The sequence below is a fragment of the Polypterus senegalus genome, chromosome 15, assembly GCF_016835505.1.
Source record: "Polypterus senegalus isolate Bchr_013 chromosome 15, ASM1683550v1, whole genome shotgun sequence".
Taxonomy (NCBI): Eukaryota; Metazoa; Chordata; class Cladistia; order Polypteriformes; family Polypteridae; genus Polypterus; species Polypterus senegalus.
In genome coordinates this window covers 83,072,822-83,091,878 of record NC_053168.1, presented here as the reverse complement: position 1 = coordinate 83,091,878, position 19,057 = coordinate 83,072,822, and the positions used below count along the sequence as shown (strand labels likewise).

The following is a 19,057-nucleotide window of genomic DNA, read 5'->3' as shown; positions in this document are numbered from 1 at the left end:
TACTAACTTGAATTTCAGTAGCTTCGGTTTATTATGTTCCATTCAGTGTGAGGTGAATTGGTTGATTAAGAAATAAAAATAATGTTTTGCATGTATTCATTTTTATTATCCAAGGTTTATGTTTTGTTGATTTGGAAGTAATATGCATGTTGATTGTTACTGAATACCTCCATTGGCTTACTGTCTCATATGTACTGAGGTAGTGGAGGTGAACCAGTGATACATAATATGCCACTGAAATGTCAACAGTGATGTGTTGTAAGCTTGGTAATTAAATAAAACAGCGCAGTTAAACGTATGCTTGCATCTTGTAATTGATTAGGATGGAAGGTTTTTATTGAGTTTTTATTTATAATTGATATGTTTATGTAAATAATATCTTGTAAAATACATTTTAATAAGGTATCTTTTTAATACTTTCTGTACCTATTCCGTCAACAGTAGATAGTCTTGTTGACCACTATAACTCAGCCCTTCATTCAGCATTAGATAAAACAGCTCCTTTAAAACATAACGAGGTTTCCTTTAAACATTCAGCTCCTTGGTATAACTCAGAATTGTGATCTATGAAAGCAGCTGGTCGACGCCTTGAGAGAATGTCACGTAAGACTGGCCTCACCGTGCACATCCAGGCTTTCTCTGACCACCAAAGAGCTTACAGAGAAGCACTAACTGCTGGTAAGAACACCCACTATGGCAGAATAATAGAAAGTGGACACAATAACCCAAGGGTTTTGTTTTCTGTAGTTAATAAACTACTCGAACCTGCATCTGGCCTTACTACCTCTTCTACTGAAGTCAGTGAGGATTTCCTCCACTTTTTCCGTAACAAAATTAAAGATCTAAATAATTCAACTAACATAAATACCTCATCTGTTTATATCTCTCCCTGTTTTCCCAATCCATCCAGCTCCTTCTCTAAATTCTCACCAGTCACATCTGCTTTTGTTTATGACCTGTTTTGTAAAATGAGACCGACTACTTGTGTACTGGACCCCATCCCCAGCACACTACTTAAATCCTGCCTTCATGCCATAATCCCGACTGTTACAACAATAATAAACTCATCCCTTGACACTGGCTCTGTGCCGCTCACTTTTAAAATCGCTTCTGTAACCCCAATGTTAAAAAAGTCTGGTCTTGATGCTGACAATCTTAACAATTTCCAGCCTATTTCCCACTTACCTTTCCTGTCAAAAGCTCTTGAGCGTGTTGTAGCTTCCCAGCTCACCAATTACTTAACGTCTAATAATTTGATGGAACCCTTTCAGTCTGGTTTCAGGGTGCAGCACAGCTGTGAAACTGCTCTGCTATGGGTAACCAATGATTTGCTTATGGCAGCAGACTCTGGACAAACCAGCATATTAATTATATTAGACCTCAGTGCAGCATTTGACACTGTCAGACATGACATTCTACTGTCCAGAATGGAGAACATGCTGGGTATCTCTGGCACTGCCCTACAGTGGTTCAAGTCCTATCTGACTGATAGGCAAGAGTTTGTTAGTCTTGGCAACAGCAGGTCCAGCTCAGCTCCAGTCACACGAGTTCCTCAGGGCTCTGTCCTCAGCCCTCTTCTCTTCTGTATTTATATGCTTCCCCTTGGCCATATTATTTGTAGCTATGGACTGGGCTATCATTTTTATGCAGACGATACTCAACTCTACTTCAATGTTAAAAGTGGAACTTCATCAGAGCTTTCTCAGCTCACAACCTGCCTTAGTGAAATTAAAACCTGGATGGAGCAGAACTCTTTAAAATTAAACTGCAACAAAACTGAACTCCTGCAAATTGGGACTAAAATGCAACTTAATAAAATGAGCTCCTTCCCAGTCAATCTTGGCGGTGATCTCATCAGACATGCCTCTACTGCAAAGAATCTTGGTGTCATTTTTGATTCCTCCCTTTCTTACTCCGCCCACATAAATCACATTAAGAAACTTTCTTACTTTCACCTCCGTAACATATCCCATGTTCGCTCCTTCCTCTCCTTTTCTAATGCTGAGAAACTTGTCCATGCTTTTATCACATCCTGCATAGATTATTGTAACTCGTTGTTGGCAGGTGCCCCTTCTAATCTTATATCACAGCTCCAGCTTATTCAAAATTCGGCTGCAAGAGTCCTTACTCGAACCTGCAGCAGCGAGCACATCACACCCATCCTGCTCTGTCTTCACTGGCTCCTGTGTCTTACAGAATCAAATATAAAATCCTACTAATAACCTACAAAGCCTTAAATAACTTCGCGCCAAACTACATCAGTGACCTTCTCCATCACTATGCGCCTGTCCGCCCACTAAGGTCCTCTGATTCTGGCAATCTTGTTGTGCCCCACACTAATCTACACTCCATGGGTGACAGGGCCTTCAACTGTATAGCGCCCAGACTCTGGAATGACCTACCAAAATTAATCAGGTCAGCTGACTCCATGAATTCTTTTAAAAAATAACTCAAAACTCATCTGTTCAGGAAGGCTTTTAGCTCTACTTCACTTTATTACCCTTCTCTCAGTTTACCCTTTCTGTCAAGATGCTCATGTAACCTGTATGTGTGTGTGCTAGACCATCAATTCTGCTGTCTGTTAGGCTTTCTCTGAATTTATCGTCTTAATCGTCTTTATTTATTTATTTGCTTTGTACTATGCTATATACTGTATACCCTGCCGTTCTTTCTTATATTCTGTAAGTGCCTTGAGCATGGGGAAGGCGCTATATAAATGTATTATTATTATTATTTAATGTGCTTTCAAGTACACATCCACAAACAGTATATGTTTTAGGAAAACGTATGTTATTTTACTTTTAGTACTTTAGTTTGTATTAATTTGCAGTTACTTAAAAATTCTTTAAAGAAAGTAAGATGGAAAACAATCATAACTCATAAGAATCAATCAAAATAATTAACTACCATATATTTTTGTGTGTAATAATTACATAATTAAATGGAAGCTTCATTTACCAAAATATAGATCTATTTAATTCTAGTTTCTTGTTGTTTTCTGTGACAATGAAATGGGACACCAAAAAAGTAAACTTTGAACATTTTACATTAGGTAAGGAAAAAAAATCTTTTTAATACTTAAATTATGCAAAAGAAAATGGGTGTTTTGATGAATATATGTTTTCTTTCCAAATGTGTCCCAATTTAAAAATTTTAAGATGAATTGTAATCCTGTGTAAACTATAAAAAAATATTAAAATCACAGTGGACATTGCGAGATATTGTATATTCTTTCAGCATGTTTTTATGTATGTATTGATTATTGGTGGTCCATTGCACTGTGAGCTCAAAAATGTTAAAATGCAAAATCTGGTATGTCAAAATATATTAGTAAAAATCACAAAGTCATAAGGATTTCAGTTGTGAATTTAAATAAAGGTTGGTAAAAGCTACAGTTCAAATATGTTTTTACAACTATTTAGAAGTCTTTTAGTAATTAATTTTATTTATGTTCTGCTGTATATGCTGCTTTTCTCATTAGGCAAGCAACATGGGCTATGATATAGAGCGCTTTGTTGGCTATGTGAATGAGGGACTTCTGTGCTGCATTTGTCAAGATGTGCTGGAAAACCCAGTTCAGGCACCTTGTGAACATGCCTTCTGCAGCACCTGCATCCACGGCTGGTTGGTGCATCACCATAACTGTCCTGAAGACAGACAATCACTTGATGTTTCAGCATTGCAGCCTTTATTCAGGTAGCTAAAACAACAAGACATAGTCTTTTTATCTCAGCAAGTTGAATTTTCAATTTAATACTCATTTTTCAGCCCAGTATTTCACTGTGTATATATGCAAAGCTAAAAACTCCCTGAGGACATAGCTTTCCTTCTGCGTAAACTTTTCTTCATCATTGTCTTCAACATAGTTTTTTATTAATTCAGCACACTTTTACCTTTGTTTTTTTTGAAAATGCTGTTTTAAATAGGTATATGAAGAATGACTTGAATCAACTGCAGATCCGATGCAGAAACAGAGAACATGGCTGTAATATGGCTTGTTCACTTGACTCTATAGATCTGCATGAGCGGGAGTGTGAATATAGATGGATTCCATGCATCAATGCCCGTACGTATCAATAGGACATTTTCAATTACGGTCTGTACAGTATACAAATTGAGTGTCTATAACAAATAAAAATTAATGTCATTTTATAAAGACTTTAATAGTTGTAAGCAATTAAGTACCAAAGTATAAATATCCAGATTACAGTAGTTAATACTCCTAAATATTGCACTTAGTTTTTAATTACAACAAATGTTGATATAAGCCAAAGCTACTGAAAGTCGGTCTCTGGTAATATCTAAGTAATTGTGTTTTCCTTTTAAAGGTAACAGCTCAAATTATAATGCATCTGTTTTAGATTTTCCTTTTAACAAATTCTGACTTCACAAATTTATTTTAAAAATTTTATGAAATGTTAGATTTTCCATATCACATTCTGTTTTTTTCTAGATGTAAATTTGAGTACTAACTGTCACTGACAGACTGAGGAGATTGTTCCTCCCCTACACTATGCCACTCTTCAGTTCCAACCAGGGGCGTAAACGTTAACATTATACAGAGTTATAGTCTGTCTGTTATACCTGCATTGTTATCACTCTTTAATTTAATATTGTTCTTTATCAGTATGCTGCTGCTGGAGTATGTGAATTTCCCCTTGGGATTCCTAAAGTATCTATCTATCTATCTATCTATCTATCTATCTATCTATCTATCTATCTATCTATCTATCTATCTATCTATTTCATACAATGAATAGATTTTTCTCGTCCTATACTATTAATCTAATAATTATACTATAATATAACCCTTGTAACAGAGTTAGGAACACTCCAAGATATTTGTATTTTAACATATTAAGTTCTTAAAGTTGGGGAGATTGAAAATATGCAGTAAAAGCTAACAATGCAAATTAACTTAATGTCATTTGTTAAAGTTGTTATTAATATTTTACACATAATGATTAATAGGCTTTTTTTTTCAATACATACCATATAAATAAGGACAAACCAGCAAAAACATAAAATTAACAGAAAAACAAAAATAAAAAATAAAGAGCTTACTTGGTAGCCACAGGTTTGCAGTTAAAATGTTATTTTCCACGTTTGGCCAACAACACCATGCCTTTAATAAAAAATACAGAATAGGATATTCAGGGAGAACAACGCATATTTTAAATAAGTAACAAAATTATGATTTTTGCCAGCAAATCCATTCTGTGTTATATTTCAAGAGTGTAGTTTTCCAGTGTTATGTATGCTTACTGTATATTCCAAATAGTTACAGAGTTCGGGAGGTAAATTTAAAAATAAGACATTAAAAACGATTATGTTTGTCTAATCAACAGTTATATTGCAAACAACTGAAATGAGTTTTCAGTATTTTTGCAGTTATGTGAGCATTTGGCAACAACATTTCCCAAAAAGTTTTTGTATAGCATGAGATCTGAAACCACTTGGATTGATTTTTCCATATCTAAACATGGAATATCTTAATTTTTACCTGATTTGTATTACATGTATAGATTCAAAAAAACAGTAATTAAAGTGTCAGAGGTATTTTAAAGTTTTGATATTTTCTGATTCACACACTTCTTAATGTCTTTTATGAATTATGCTTACCAGATGGAGTATTCAAAAGCTACCTGTGTGCTGTGTATATTATGCTTATGTGTGGGTATTTCAGTTCTCTTAAATGACGAAAATTTAAATTCACATTAGAAATAAGTTGTATGTTACTCCTTCCTCTGAAATTTGTTGTAAGCACATGTCTAAATTACATGGAATATTGAGGCACCCCGGTGGGTTGGCAGCCTGCCCGGGATTGGTTCCTGCCTTGTGCTCTGTGTTGGCTGGGATTGGCTCCAGCAGACCCCCGTGACCCTGTGTTTCGATTCAATGGGTTGGAAAATTGATGGATGGATTACTGAGGCAACTTACAGAGTAATGGATTTTACAGATGTTGTAGCTCTTAGTGCATGTTAGTCAGACATGTAACTAAGGTTTTCAGTGTTTTCTGTACAAGTGACAGAACTACAACTACTGCTGCTACTACTACATACTGATGGTTAGATATCTATTTTTTATGTACAGCAGATATTCACATGCTACATAGTAAAATTAGGAACTATGATTAACCTTAAAAATATCCTGCTGTGAGCCACTTATACTTTGAGTGTAATTTGAAACTGCCCCTAAAAAGTTATTATTGAAAACAAATGTTAGCTAACATGGCCTCTGGCAGCTGTATTGGCAACTTATATGTTTTATATTCTAATGTTCTTATTAACTAGAGAGCTCCACATAAATGTCTCAGAATGAAATAAAGTATAAACAGTGTAACAAATGAGATGTGATAGGAGATGGAAAATAACTAATATGTATTTAAATGAGCAATTACCAATTTGTTTTATACACATGTAAGTATCCATAAGCCACAATCAGTTAAAACTGACTTACTCTCATAATTAAGTTATCTTAAAGATGGACAAGCCTAGGCATACAATAACATTTCATTAAGAACTAAAATGAATAAAGTGAATGTTATAGATAGATAGATAGATAGATAGATAGATAGATAGATAGATAGATAGATAGATAGATAGATAGATAGATAGATACTTTATTAATCCCAAGGGGAAATTCACAACTACTGGATTGTAAGGGTCTGAAAATATAATATTTAAATATTATACTGTTTCATCCCTTGCAGTCTATATGAAAATGTCTTCTTTATAAGCTGGAAAACTTGATAGAATAGAATAGAATAGAATAAATCTCACATCACAACACTCCACCCTGATGAATGTTTTGTACAATGTCTTTATAAACAGTCTTAATTGTTTAAAGAGTCTGTTGAATATCTTGTGCTTTGATTTGCAGTATTTGCTCTCCCAGTGTTAAAAGTTATCCGTGACCATTTGTTCATTACATATCTTCTTTATTTCAAAGACAATCAGAAGAACATGGATCTGCTCCTGATGACTTGTATCTGCTCCGGCTTGCTTCAACTGTTTCTTTAGCTTTCTGCAGTCTTCATATGTCATCAGATCTGTTGGTTCAAAATGAGACAAGTCCACACCTTCCACTAAACTAACCCAATGAAATTTAAGTCTATTGTGTGAATTCTTAATCTGTACTTGTTCTCTGTCTAACTGCTAATTAGACCCCTGTCCCAAACTATCTGTTTAAGCATATGCAGCTGCACAATTAACATCAAAATTTGAAAGGTAACATACCACAGGTGCCAGTACAACCACTTCTGCCCAAGTGAGAGCACACATACCACTGCATAAACTGTTCACAAACCAACATTTGTGGCCACTCTTCACATATTTGGGGTTGACTTAGTTGCATCTTGTGCTTTTCTACCATGGTCTAACCTTTGACTGTCATCAGCCTTTACCAGTATAAGCTGGCATCACCACCATGAGACATCACAGCTAAGCAACTCTCATCATTCCCCCTGTAGGCCACTCCAAGAGTTGTTTGCTCACCATATGCATACTCGATGTGCTAAACACCTCAGTTCAGAATTGGCCCACTGGTCCTGTGCCTGTACCACAGCTGACAACCTCAGCAGGGCTTCCGTATTTTCCCAATAAAACTATACCTAAACTTCGGAGCCTATATGACCTTCAAATGTACCAGCTGCACCTGCTTCACCAATTTCCTTAATAGTATAACTTTCTTTAACAATAGTATTAATTATATTACTTATCATGGGCGGCACGGTGGCGCAGTGGGTAATGCTGCTGCCTCGCAGTTACCCTGTGTTCGCTTCCCGGGTTCACCCTACATGGAGTTTGCATGTTCTCCCCTTGTGTGCGTGGGTTTCCTCCGGGTACTCTGGTTTCCTCCCACAGTCCAAAGACATGCAGGTTAGGTGCATTGGTGAACCTAAATTGTCCCTTGTGTGTGTGTGCGCCCTGCGGTGGGCTGGCACCCTACCCGGGGTTTGTTTCCTGCCTTGCGCCCTGTGTTGGCTGGGATTGGCTCCAGCAGACCCCCATGACCCTGTAATTAGGATATAGCGGGTTGGATAATGGATGGATGGATATTAATTATCCCACTTAATTAATTAAAACCCAGAATCTATACTATATGAACCCAAAATTAACCCCCTTATTTTGGTACTCCTAACTGGTTTGTTCAGTTTCCACCCCTTGGAATATAAATTTGCTGCTGTAATGAACAAACCTTTACTTTTAAACTGTAGCTATTGTGACTAGTCCTATTATTGCATGACTTGTGGACTTGTTGCTCACTTAAACCCCAATAACTGTCTTTTTCTTGCTGTCTCTTAAGTTCTTCATGTCTTTGTCTTTAGTCTTTGCTTGTCGTCTTTGTCGTCTGTTCATAGCTTCTTTATGCGTTCCGCTATGTAGGCAGGTCTGCAAAATGGAAGGTGACAAAGCAGTTTCTGTCCATCTCACCTTCTTCTTATTGGTTGTTAGCCTGGTGCCAACACTCAAACTTTGCTTCCAGGCATTCATTGGAACAGCTTGGCCATACTGCCACTCTGCTCTAATGTGCTAATGGTAACCCAGTCTTCTGCATGGATTTTACTCTGATAATTGCCTTCACTATTTATTACCTGCACAAACCCAAAGTCCATAAAAACCTTACAATAGAAGTAGCACTATTGCAAAAGGCCAGAAAATTGAAACAGAAATAACTGTTTTCCCTTTCCTGTCTTCCTGTGCTACCCTTCTATTTTTTTCATTGCCTGTGTGTACTTTTTTATTTTATGGTAACTGCTACCTGAAAGTGTGGGCTAAAACCTCTCCAGAATCCAAGTGCCAGATCCAGCATCTCTCCTAAAACTGACCTGTGCTCTTTACTAAAGACCAGCTCACTTTTCTCCATTTTATTGTATGGAGATTCATTCATTCTTTTTAAACAGCTGGTCAGTCAGATTTCGAATCACTGAACCTAAGTGTGTGTGCTTTTTAATTACTGCTGGCCCCAGCACGGCTGTTAGGACCCTCACACTCCTGTGCATTCCTGGCTTGCTGGCTGAGCTTGTAAACCTTCGTGCTGCACCATCCCCCATCCGTTGTTCTTTGGGTTGTCCTGGTTCATTCAAACCAAATCCTAAACTGGTGCACTTTCTTTCCAACTCAGCCATCCTTGCATTAGCACTTTCAGACCTTTCACACACAAACACTTGAATTCCATTAATTTCCATTGTTCTTTGTTTTAATCATTATCCATTTCATGCCCTTTAGTCAACAATTGCCATTCACACTCACCAGCTTCTCTGCCTTTTATCTGATCTCTTTGTCCTAAATCAAATTTCAGTTCAGCACTTTTTACCTTTCCTAACAGTGGTGAAATATCTATCGGTGTAGCATGTTCTTTAAATACTGGACAGACCTCAGAATTACCTGGAGATTGTGGTGCAGTGGAGAATAATGGAAGAAACATCCTTGCTGTTTACCCTTCCTTTCATCCCTCTCCTTTCCTCACATTCACATTCCCACTCTTTATCTGAGCACTTATCTGTCTCATGTAAGTCACCCACCCATGTTTTAGGGTTCCAGTCCAATCTGGTTACTATTGCCCTAAGTTTCACCATGGGTGGTTTACATTTCTTTTTTCCATTGCTTTCACTGCTTTCCACTTCAGCAGTGGGTGTTCTACCTGGTAACAGTTCACAATTATCACACCAACCGTTACATCTTTCAAAACTCTCACACATCATTCCATTTTCACTTTCATTCACTTTGCTGTTTTCTTCCTCATCATGATCTTCCTTATTACCAATAATACAAGCTAGTAAGCCTCTTATAACAGCAGCTGTCTTCTTTAAACCTGATCTGTTTTCTTGCTTTTAATCCTTCCAGCCCCCTTCCATTTTGTGGCACACTCAGCTCAACTTCTGCTTTCTCAACCTGCACTACAGGTTTCATACCTTTAGCCTGCTTGCCTCTGCCACTCCACTGGAAGATGGCTGACTTTAATATAAATTTAAGCATTTCTGAGTCCACAATGCTACTCTAATAGAATTTGCCAAATTCGTTATGGGTTGGCCTGATTTTGCCCCTGTAAGCAAACATACACATACATACACAAAGATCCTAAACAAATAAGTACCGTATGAATGACGAATTCATGTCCCTTCACTCCCTAGCACTTTAACCACTTAAATGCCGTATGAATGATGCACTCCCTAGCACATTAATTAGAGACTCACTACCACCAGTACTAACAAACATGTGGGTGTCCTCGTGACACACATGAAGTCTCTACACTTTGTTGGTTATATTCCATTCAGCAGCCAAACAATGTTTTACTTCCACTGCATTTGTACACTGGGTGCCCTAAAATTCACATACATCAAAACAGTATTTGCAAACAGGGTGCAAAACCTGGTTACCCCCAAATCCTTCCAGACTATGCCAATTGTTTTATCTCGGTAGAGTAATATATTGCTCTACTTCCCCCTATTGTATTATTAATACAGTATGTAGCCTTTGTCAGAATGCCTAATCTCACAGACTTACCACTGTTTATAAGGTATTATTGCACATAACTTATCCCCACCTTCCCTTCTATATCTATAACCTCAGGCAATTGGATATAGTAAAAGACAAGCAGGAGTTAAGTTACACATAAAATAATGTATTACTGATAATATTCATAAATAATAACACTATGCAAAGTACATTTGAATATAAGCAACCATACAACCTGCTTAAATGGTGATGTGTAGTTTCAGGCGGCACACAGACTTGTAGTTACTTAAACACTAAATTATATTGCTTTGCCTAAATTACAAATAAAGACATACAAAATATTTATTAAGTTATATGCAAAATCTCACATCACAACAAGCTCTTACCCCAATCTTGAAACTTTTCTTTGTGTACAGGAAAAAAATATTTTTCAGTTTAGGTTAGAATGCTAGTGGCAATGCAAAACAGTTTATTGACTAGGCTATGTAAATTTCAAAAACGTCTAATGACTTCTAATTTAGAGGTCCACATACATTCTTGTTTAATGAAAAATACTTTTCATTAAAATTGCAATTGATTTCATTCAGGCTATCAGTTTCACATGACTAAAATAAAATTTATAAAGATAATTTTTTTCACAGATGACACCTGGCATTCCTAAGTGTTTAATGAGTGGAACAAAGTTTCAAATAGAAGCAGCACTTTTGAGTTTGGAAGAAATGCACAAGAAGAGACAATGAAGAGATGTCATCGAAAAGTGTGTTTAAAGCAAACACATTATGTAATAACATTACAGAAGGGAGCAGAACTATGAACTTATAGTGATCGATATGCATTAGAAAAGTGTTGTTGGGCATTTAATGTGGGAATCTAAGAGGTGCATCTCTGCTGTTGCTGTTCACAGATTATTCTATCTTCCTGGCCTATCTGACTGATTTCCAGTGTGCTGTAGAACAGACAACAGCTGAGTATGATGTGGTTACGATGAGAATTAGAACATACAAATCTTAAGTTATGGCCCTATTTAGAAATACTGCAAGCTCCATTGCAGGCAAGGGGTGTGCATCTGACCGAAGGAGAAGACTGACTAACAACTCCATACAGCGCCAGCAGTTTTACAAATACTGTATTGGGTTATGGTGGCTGTCAATATGATGTTCAGTCTGTAGCAATGCCCTTGTCTATAGTCAAAGGCTTGGTGTAGTGACTGAAAGAATGAGATTTGGGAATACAAGCAGTTGTGTTGAGGTTCCTTTGTGGAGATTCTGGCTAACACTCTATGATAGTATTAGAAGCATGGCAATACCACGACTTGTCCAAGTTGAGATTAGCCAGCTGCAGTGCTTTGTGCCTGCACATTTGTTAGATGTCCCTTGGGTGTCTGCAATAAGAGGTGCACCAAGGTACAGCGATGACTAAAGACTTTCAGGAGGAAATATTTTTCGCAACTGTCCTGACGGTTTATGACTTTATCCCAAGAACAGCTTGAGAAGGTTGCTGAGAATAGGGAGTTTTCAACACATACATATATACACACACATATACATACATATATACACACATACATATATATATGTATATATATATATATATATATGCCCCTTCACCACATCTGCCAGGGGGACAAGGGTGGGAAGCCCAGTATCTCACCCTGAACGCTAGATGGCAGCCTCCCAGTGTTGCAGCGGTGCCTCGGACTCCCCCAGCCAGGGCTTCATGGGGGTTCCGCAGGCGCCACCAGGGGGTGGCAAACAGGAGTGCCTGGCTCCTTTTGGGCACTGGTTTTGCCTTACCCGGAAGTGCAGCCGGATGTTGGCAATCAACCACCTGCAGCACAGTTTACATAGTGGAATCTTGGTCACGACCGTAATTCATTCCAAAACTCTGGTCGCAACCCAATTTGGTTGTGACCCAAAGTAATTTCCCCCATAGGATTGTATGTAAATACAATTAATCCATTCCGGACCATACGAGCTGTATGTAAATATATTTTTTTAAAGATTTTTAAGCACAAAAATAGGTAATTATACCATAGATTGCACAATGTAATAGTAAATTAAATGTAAAAAATTGAATAACACTGAGAAAACCTTGAACAGAGAAAACTAACCTTGCAGTCTCTTTAAAAACAAGCCCTGTGCATTCTTTAACTGCCTTCTTACGCTCTCTCTTTTACTCTCTCTCTCTTTCGCTCGCTCGCTCCTATGGCAAGCCGTTTTAACATTTAATCCGTTTAATTTGATTTGTGCTTTTAAAACTTTGATATCATTAGTTTCAAATTTGATATCAGCACTTTGAAATTTGATATCGAGCTTTTGAAATTTGATATCAAACTTTTGAAATTTTGCAATTATTACATGCGTAGATATGAGGATTGAATAAATGATTTATTACAGAAAAAAGTTGTTTGGAATTTCCAGGGCTATTGTTGATTAAATTTGAATAATATTGAGATCTGGCAGTGATCAATGCTCTGGAGTAGTTTTTTTGATGTATATATATATATATATATATATATATATACACACACATATATACTGCTCAAAAGAATTAAAGGAACACTTTTTAATCAGAGTATAGCATAAAGTCAGTGAAACTTATGGGATATTAATCTGGTCAGTTAAGTAGCAGAGGGGGTTGTTAATCAGTTTCAGCTGCTGTGGTGTTAATGAAATTAACAACAGATGCACTAGAGGGCAACAACGAGATGACCCCCAAAACAGGAATGGTTTAACAGGTGGAGGCCACTGACATTTTCCCTCCTCATCTTTTCTGACTGTTTCTTCACTAGTTTTGCATTTGGCTACAGTCAGTGTCACTACTGGTAGCATGAGGCGATACCTGGGCCCTACAGAGGTTGCACAGGTAGTCCAACTTCTCCAGGATGGCACATCAATACGTGTCATTGCCAGAAGGTTTGCTGTGTCTCCTGCACAGTCTCAAGGGCATGGAGGAGATTCTAGGAGACAAGCAGTTACTCTAGGAGAGCTGGAGAGGGCCATAGAAGGTCCATAACCCATCAGCAGGACCAGTATCTGCTCCTTTGGGCAGGAGGAACAGGATGAGCACTGCCAGAGCCCTACAAAATGACCTCCAGCAGGCCACTGGTGTGAATGTCTCTGACCAAACAACCAGAAAGACTTCATGAGGGTGACCCAAGGGCCCCATGTCCTCTAATGGGCCCTGAGCTCACTGCCCAGCAGCATGCAGCTCGATTGGCATTTGCCATAGAATACCAGAATTGGCAGATGCACCACTGGTGCCCTGTGCTTTTTACAGATGAGAGCAGGTTCACCCTGAGCACGTGACAGAAGTGAAAGGGTCTGGAGAAGCCATGGAGAACATTATGCTGCCTGTAACATCATTCAGCATGAGCAGTTTGGTGGTGGGTTAATGATTGTCTGGGGAGGCATATCCATGGAGAGTCACACAGACCGCTACAGGCTTGACAAAGGCACCTTGGCTGCCATTAGGTATCAGGATGAAATCCTTGGACCCATTGTCAGACCCTATGCTGGTACAGTGGCTCCTGGTGCACGACAATTCCTGGCCTCATGTGGTGAGAGTATGCAGGCAGTTCCTGGAGGATGAAGGAATTGATACCATTGACTCGCCACCACACTTTCCTGACCTAAATCCAATAGAACACCTCTGGGACATTATGGTTTGGTCCATCCAATGCCACCAGGTTGCACCTCAGACTGTCCAGGAGCTCAGTGATGCCCTGGTCCAGATCTGGGAGGAGATCCCCACAACACCATCTGTCATCTCATTAGAAGCATGCACCAATGTTGTCAGGCATGTATACAAGAACACAGGGGCCATACAAAGTGCTGCGTACAATTTTGAGTTGCTGCAATTAAATTTTGGCAAAATGGACTAGCCTGCCACATAATTTTTCACTCTGATTTTTGGGGTGTCTTTGAATTCAGGGCTGTGTAGGTTGATCATTTTTATTTCCATCAAACGATGTGGCATCCTTTTGTTCCTAATACATTACCCAGTCTATATCAGTATAGATATCCAGGAGGATTTCTTTTTCCCATTGAGATCTGATGTGTTTTCAAAGTGTTCCTTTAATTTTTTTGAGCAGTTTATATATATATACATGCATATATACATACACATATATATATATATATATATATATATATATATATATATATATATATATATATATATATATATATATATATATATATACACATATACACTCACCTAAAGTTATTAGGAACACCATACTAATATGGTGTTTGACCCCTTTGCCTTCAGAACTGCTTTAATTCTACGTGGCATTGATTCAGCAAGGTGCTGAAAGCATTCTTTAGAAATGTTGGCCCATATTGATAGGATAGCATCTTGCAGTTGATGGAGATTTGTGGGATGCACATCCAGGGCACGAAGCTCCCATTCCACCACATCCCAAAGATGCTCTATTGGGTTGAGATCTGGTGACTGTGGGGGCCATTTTAGTACAGTGAACTCATTGTCATGTTCAAGAAACCAATTTGAAATGATTCGAGCTTTGTGACATGGTGCATTATCCTGCTGGAAGTAGCCATCAGAGGATGGGTACATGGTGGTCATGAAGGGATGGACATCGTCAGAAACAATGCTCAGGTAGCCCGTGGCATTTAAACGATGCCCAATTGGCACTAAGGGGCCTAAAGTGTGCCAAGAAAAAATCCCTCACACCATTACACCACCACCACCAGCCCGCACAGTGGTAACAAGGCATGATGGATCCATGTTCTCATTCTGTTTACACCAAATTCTGACTACCATTTGAATGTCTCAACAGAAATTGAGACTCATCAGACCAGGCAACATTTTTCCATTCTTCAACTGTCCAATTTTGGTGAGCTTGTGCAAATTGTAGCCTCTTTTTCCTATTTGTAGTGGAGATGAGTGGTACCCGGTGTGGTCTTCTGCTGTTGTAGTCCATCCGCCTCAAGGTTGTGCGTGTTGTGGCTTCACAAATGCTTTGCTGCATACCTTGGTTGTAACGAGTGGTTATTTCAAAGTTGCTCTTCTATCAGCTTGAATCAGTCGGCCCATTCTCCTCTGACCTCTAGCATCAACAAGGCATTTTCGCCCACAGGACTGCCGCATACTGGATGTTTTTCCGTTTTCACACCATTCTTTGTAAACCCAAGAAATGGTTGTGTGTGAAAATCCCAGTAACTGAGCAGATTGTGAAATACTCAGACCGGCCCGTCTGGCACCAACAACCATGCCACGCTCAAAATTGCTTAAATCACCTTTCTTTGCCATTCTGACATTCTGTTTGGAGTTCAGGAGATTGTCTTGACCAGGACCACACCCCTAAATGCATTGAAGCAACTGCCATGTGATTGGTTGATTAGATAATTGCATTAATGAGAAATTGAACAGGTGTTCCTAATAATCCTTTGTGAGTGTATATGTATATATATGTACAGTATATGTATATATATGTATGTGTGTATATATATATATATGTGTATATATATATTTGTATATATGTATATATATGTCTATATTTGTATATGTGTATATATGTATATATGTATATGCTTATATGTGTGTGTGTATATATATATATATATATATATATATGCCAGCAACACTCATGACAATGACAACACAATTACATTGTCAATCATGTTACGTTATTATTAAAATGTTTCCTTTTCTTTTTCATTACTTCTTTAACACACTACTTCTCCGCTGCGAAGTGCGGGTATTTTGCTAGTACATATATATATATATATATACATATGTGTATAAAAATATAATTTTTTTGTAGCTTGTGAGTCGTCTTGCGCCCCCAAAGACAAGGCTGAGTCTCTTTACTGTAGCAAAACCAGCTTTATTCAACTTGAAAAAGGAACAGCATGCTTATTTATCATAGCGGGATCTACCACTCTCTTATACACAGACACAGCAAGCAGGCAGGGTCGGGGCCAGGTCAGTGGTCAAGTTATACCATTCCCTGCATTTATAATGTTCCTTGTATCAACCATCAGCGGCAGATGTTTATAGCACGACCTCATTCTACTCTTAGTTGCTTCCACAGCGAGAAGCTGAAGCGCTACAAATCTTTTGTTGCCCCGGCAATGGACATGCTGACCTCAATGGATGTATTATTCGCGCTTTGGGGTGTCGTCCTGAAAGAGTTCAGAAGCCTCACACCGCCCCCCCTTCACTTTGTCCACACCAATGTGGGCAAGGTGACAGCCTAAGCCGGGCGCAACCAGGCAGAAGAGAGTGTCACCATTGGTGTGTACTGCTACAGGGCGGTAACGAACATCAAAAGCAAAAGCCTGTAAACTAATAGACCACCGAGTGAGACCAATAATATTCACTTGCAGAGCCACAGCACCATACGTCACCGCAGTTGTAGACCCGCAGTTATAATGAAATCTCTGTAATTTCAGGACTGACTTTGTAAAATTACTTTTGGAAGGTTTCGCCTGGTCTTGGCAAAGCCCGGAAAGTAACGTCGGGTCAAGGACCCGTTCAGAAATTAAACGATAAAAGTGAGAAGGAAAAAAAGTACATCAAACCAAATAATGTGCATCTTTGTGAAGTTCAGAGGGTTTCTGCCATCAACCACATCGTGTCATAAATCAAACTAAACAATACGGATTGTTTCTGTGTAATACACTATTAACATTTAAGTTGTGTTCAGGCCTGTGGGAACCATTGATAATTGAAAATAGTTTTTGTTTACATTCATTAAAATGAAATATACAATACTGTATAATTACAATGTTTGCACCACATTAGAGTTTAGTAAAACGTTAATAATAAAAAGTAATTAAGTTTTTTAAAACGTACTATGCACGTGTGCAATATTGTTCTAAACCAATTTAGAATAAACATTTAAGCCAATCTAATATTTTTAAACATGTATGTGAAGAAAACGGCAATACAAAGTCTACACTGAATTATGCTATATATTAATTGCCTTATATAGAACTACTCTAGTTTTTGTAACTTATTATTATAAACGATAGGCCATCTAAAGAAAAAAAAATACTAATAAGAACACAATTTATTTATATTGCACCCTGCCCAAAATTCAGAAAGAACAGCAGGACCTATATATCATTGGCCACAAATAATATCTTCACCAAATAAAGATAAATACAGGATATACATCCATCCATCCATCCATCCTCTTCCGCTTATCTGAGGTCGGGTCGCGGGGGCAGCAGCTTGAGCAGGGATGCCCAGACTTCCCTCTCCTTGGCCACTTCTTCTAGCTCTTCCAGGGGAATCCTGAGATGTTCCCAGGCCAGCCGGGAGACACAGTCCCTCCAGCGTGTCCTGGGTCTTTCCCGGGGCCTCCTCCCGGTTGGACGTGCCCGGAACAACTCACCAGGGAGGCGTCCAGGAGGCATCCTGATCAGATGCCCGAGCCACCTCATCTGACTCCTCTCAATGCGGAGGAGCAGCGGCTCTACTCTGAGCCCCTCCCGGATGACTGAGCTTCTCACCCTATCTTTATGGGAAAGCCCAGACACCCTGCGGCGGAAACTCATTTCAGCCGCTTGTATTCGATCTCGTTCTTTCGGTCACTACCCATAGTTCATGACCATAGGTGAGCGTAGGAACGTAGATCGACTGGTAAATTGAGAGCTTTGCCTTACGGCTCAACTCCTTTTTCACCACGACAGACTGATGCAGAGCCCGCATCACTGTGGGCGCCGCACTGATCCGCCTGTCGATCTCACGCTCCATTCTACCCTCACTCATGAACAAGACCCCGAGATACTTGAACTCCTCCACTTGGCGCAGGATCTCTATCCCAACACTGAGAGGGCACTCCACCCTTTGCCAGCTGAGGACTAGGGTCTCGGATTTGGGGGTGCTGATTACCATCCCAGCCGCTTCACACTCAGCTGCGAACCGATTCAGAGAGAGCTGAAGATCATGGCCTGATGAAGCAAACAGGACAACATCATCTGCAAAAAGCAGTGACCCAATCCTAAGTCCACCAGACCGGACCAATGCGGACCAAGCTCTGACACCGGTTGTACAGGGACCGGACAACCCTTATCAGGTGCTCCGATACCCCATACTTCCGGAGCACCCCACACAGGATTCCCCGAGGGACATGGTCGAATGCCTTTTCCAAGTCCACAAAACACATGTAGAAAAACTCCCATGCACCCTCCAGGACACTGCTAAGGGTGTATAGCTGATCCACTGTTCCGCGGTCAGGACGAAAACCACACTGTTCCTCCTGACTCCAAGGTTCGACTATCCGACGGACCCTCCTCTCCAGAACCCCCGAATAGACTTTTCCAGGGAGGCTGAGGAGTGTGATCCCTCTGTTGTTGGAACACACCCTCTGGAGCCTTGAGGAATTCCAGGCGTATCTCATCCACCCCCGGGGCCCTGCCACCAAGGAGCTTTTTGACCACCTCGGTGACCTCAGTCCCAGAGATGGGGGAGCCCACCTTGAGTCCCCAGGCTCTGCTTCCTCATTGGAAGTCATGTTCGTGGGATTGAGGAGGTCTTCAGAGTACCCCCCCCCCACCGACCCACAACATTCCGAGTCAAGGTCAGCAGCGCACCATCCCCACCATATACAGTGTTGACACTAC

The 19,057-nt window shown here is 39.4% G+C and overlaps 1 protein-coding gene across 1 annotated transcript in view; it reads left to right on the top strand.

The window, feature by feature from the left end:
* The window catches only part of LOC120515502 (E3 ubiquitin-protein ligase NRDP1-like), a 69,021-nt gene that overhangs the window by 9,332 nt on the left and 40,632 nt on the right, over positions 1-19,057 (top strand). Inside the window, exons 2-3 of the mRNA XM_039736562.1 lie at positions 3,482-3,696; positions 3,927-4,066. Coding sequence (XP_039592496.1) covers positions 3,491-3,696; positions 3,927-4,066 — 346 coding nt within the window. The 5' untranslated portion in view covers positions 3,482-3,490. The remainder of the gene's footprint in view (positions 1-3,481; positions 3,697-3,926; positions 4,067-19,057) is intronic.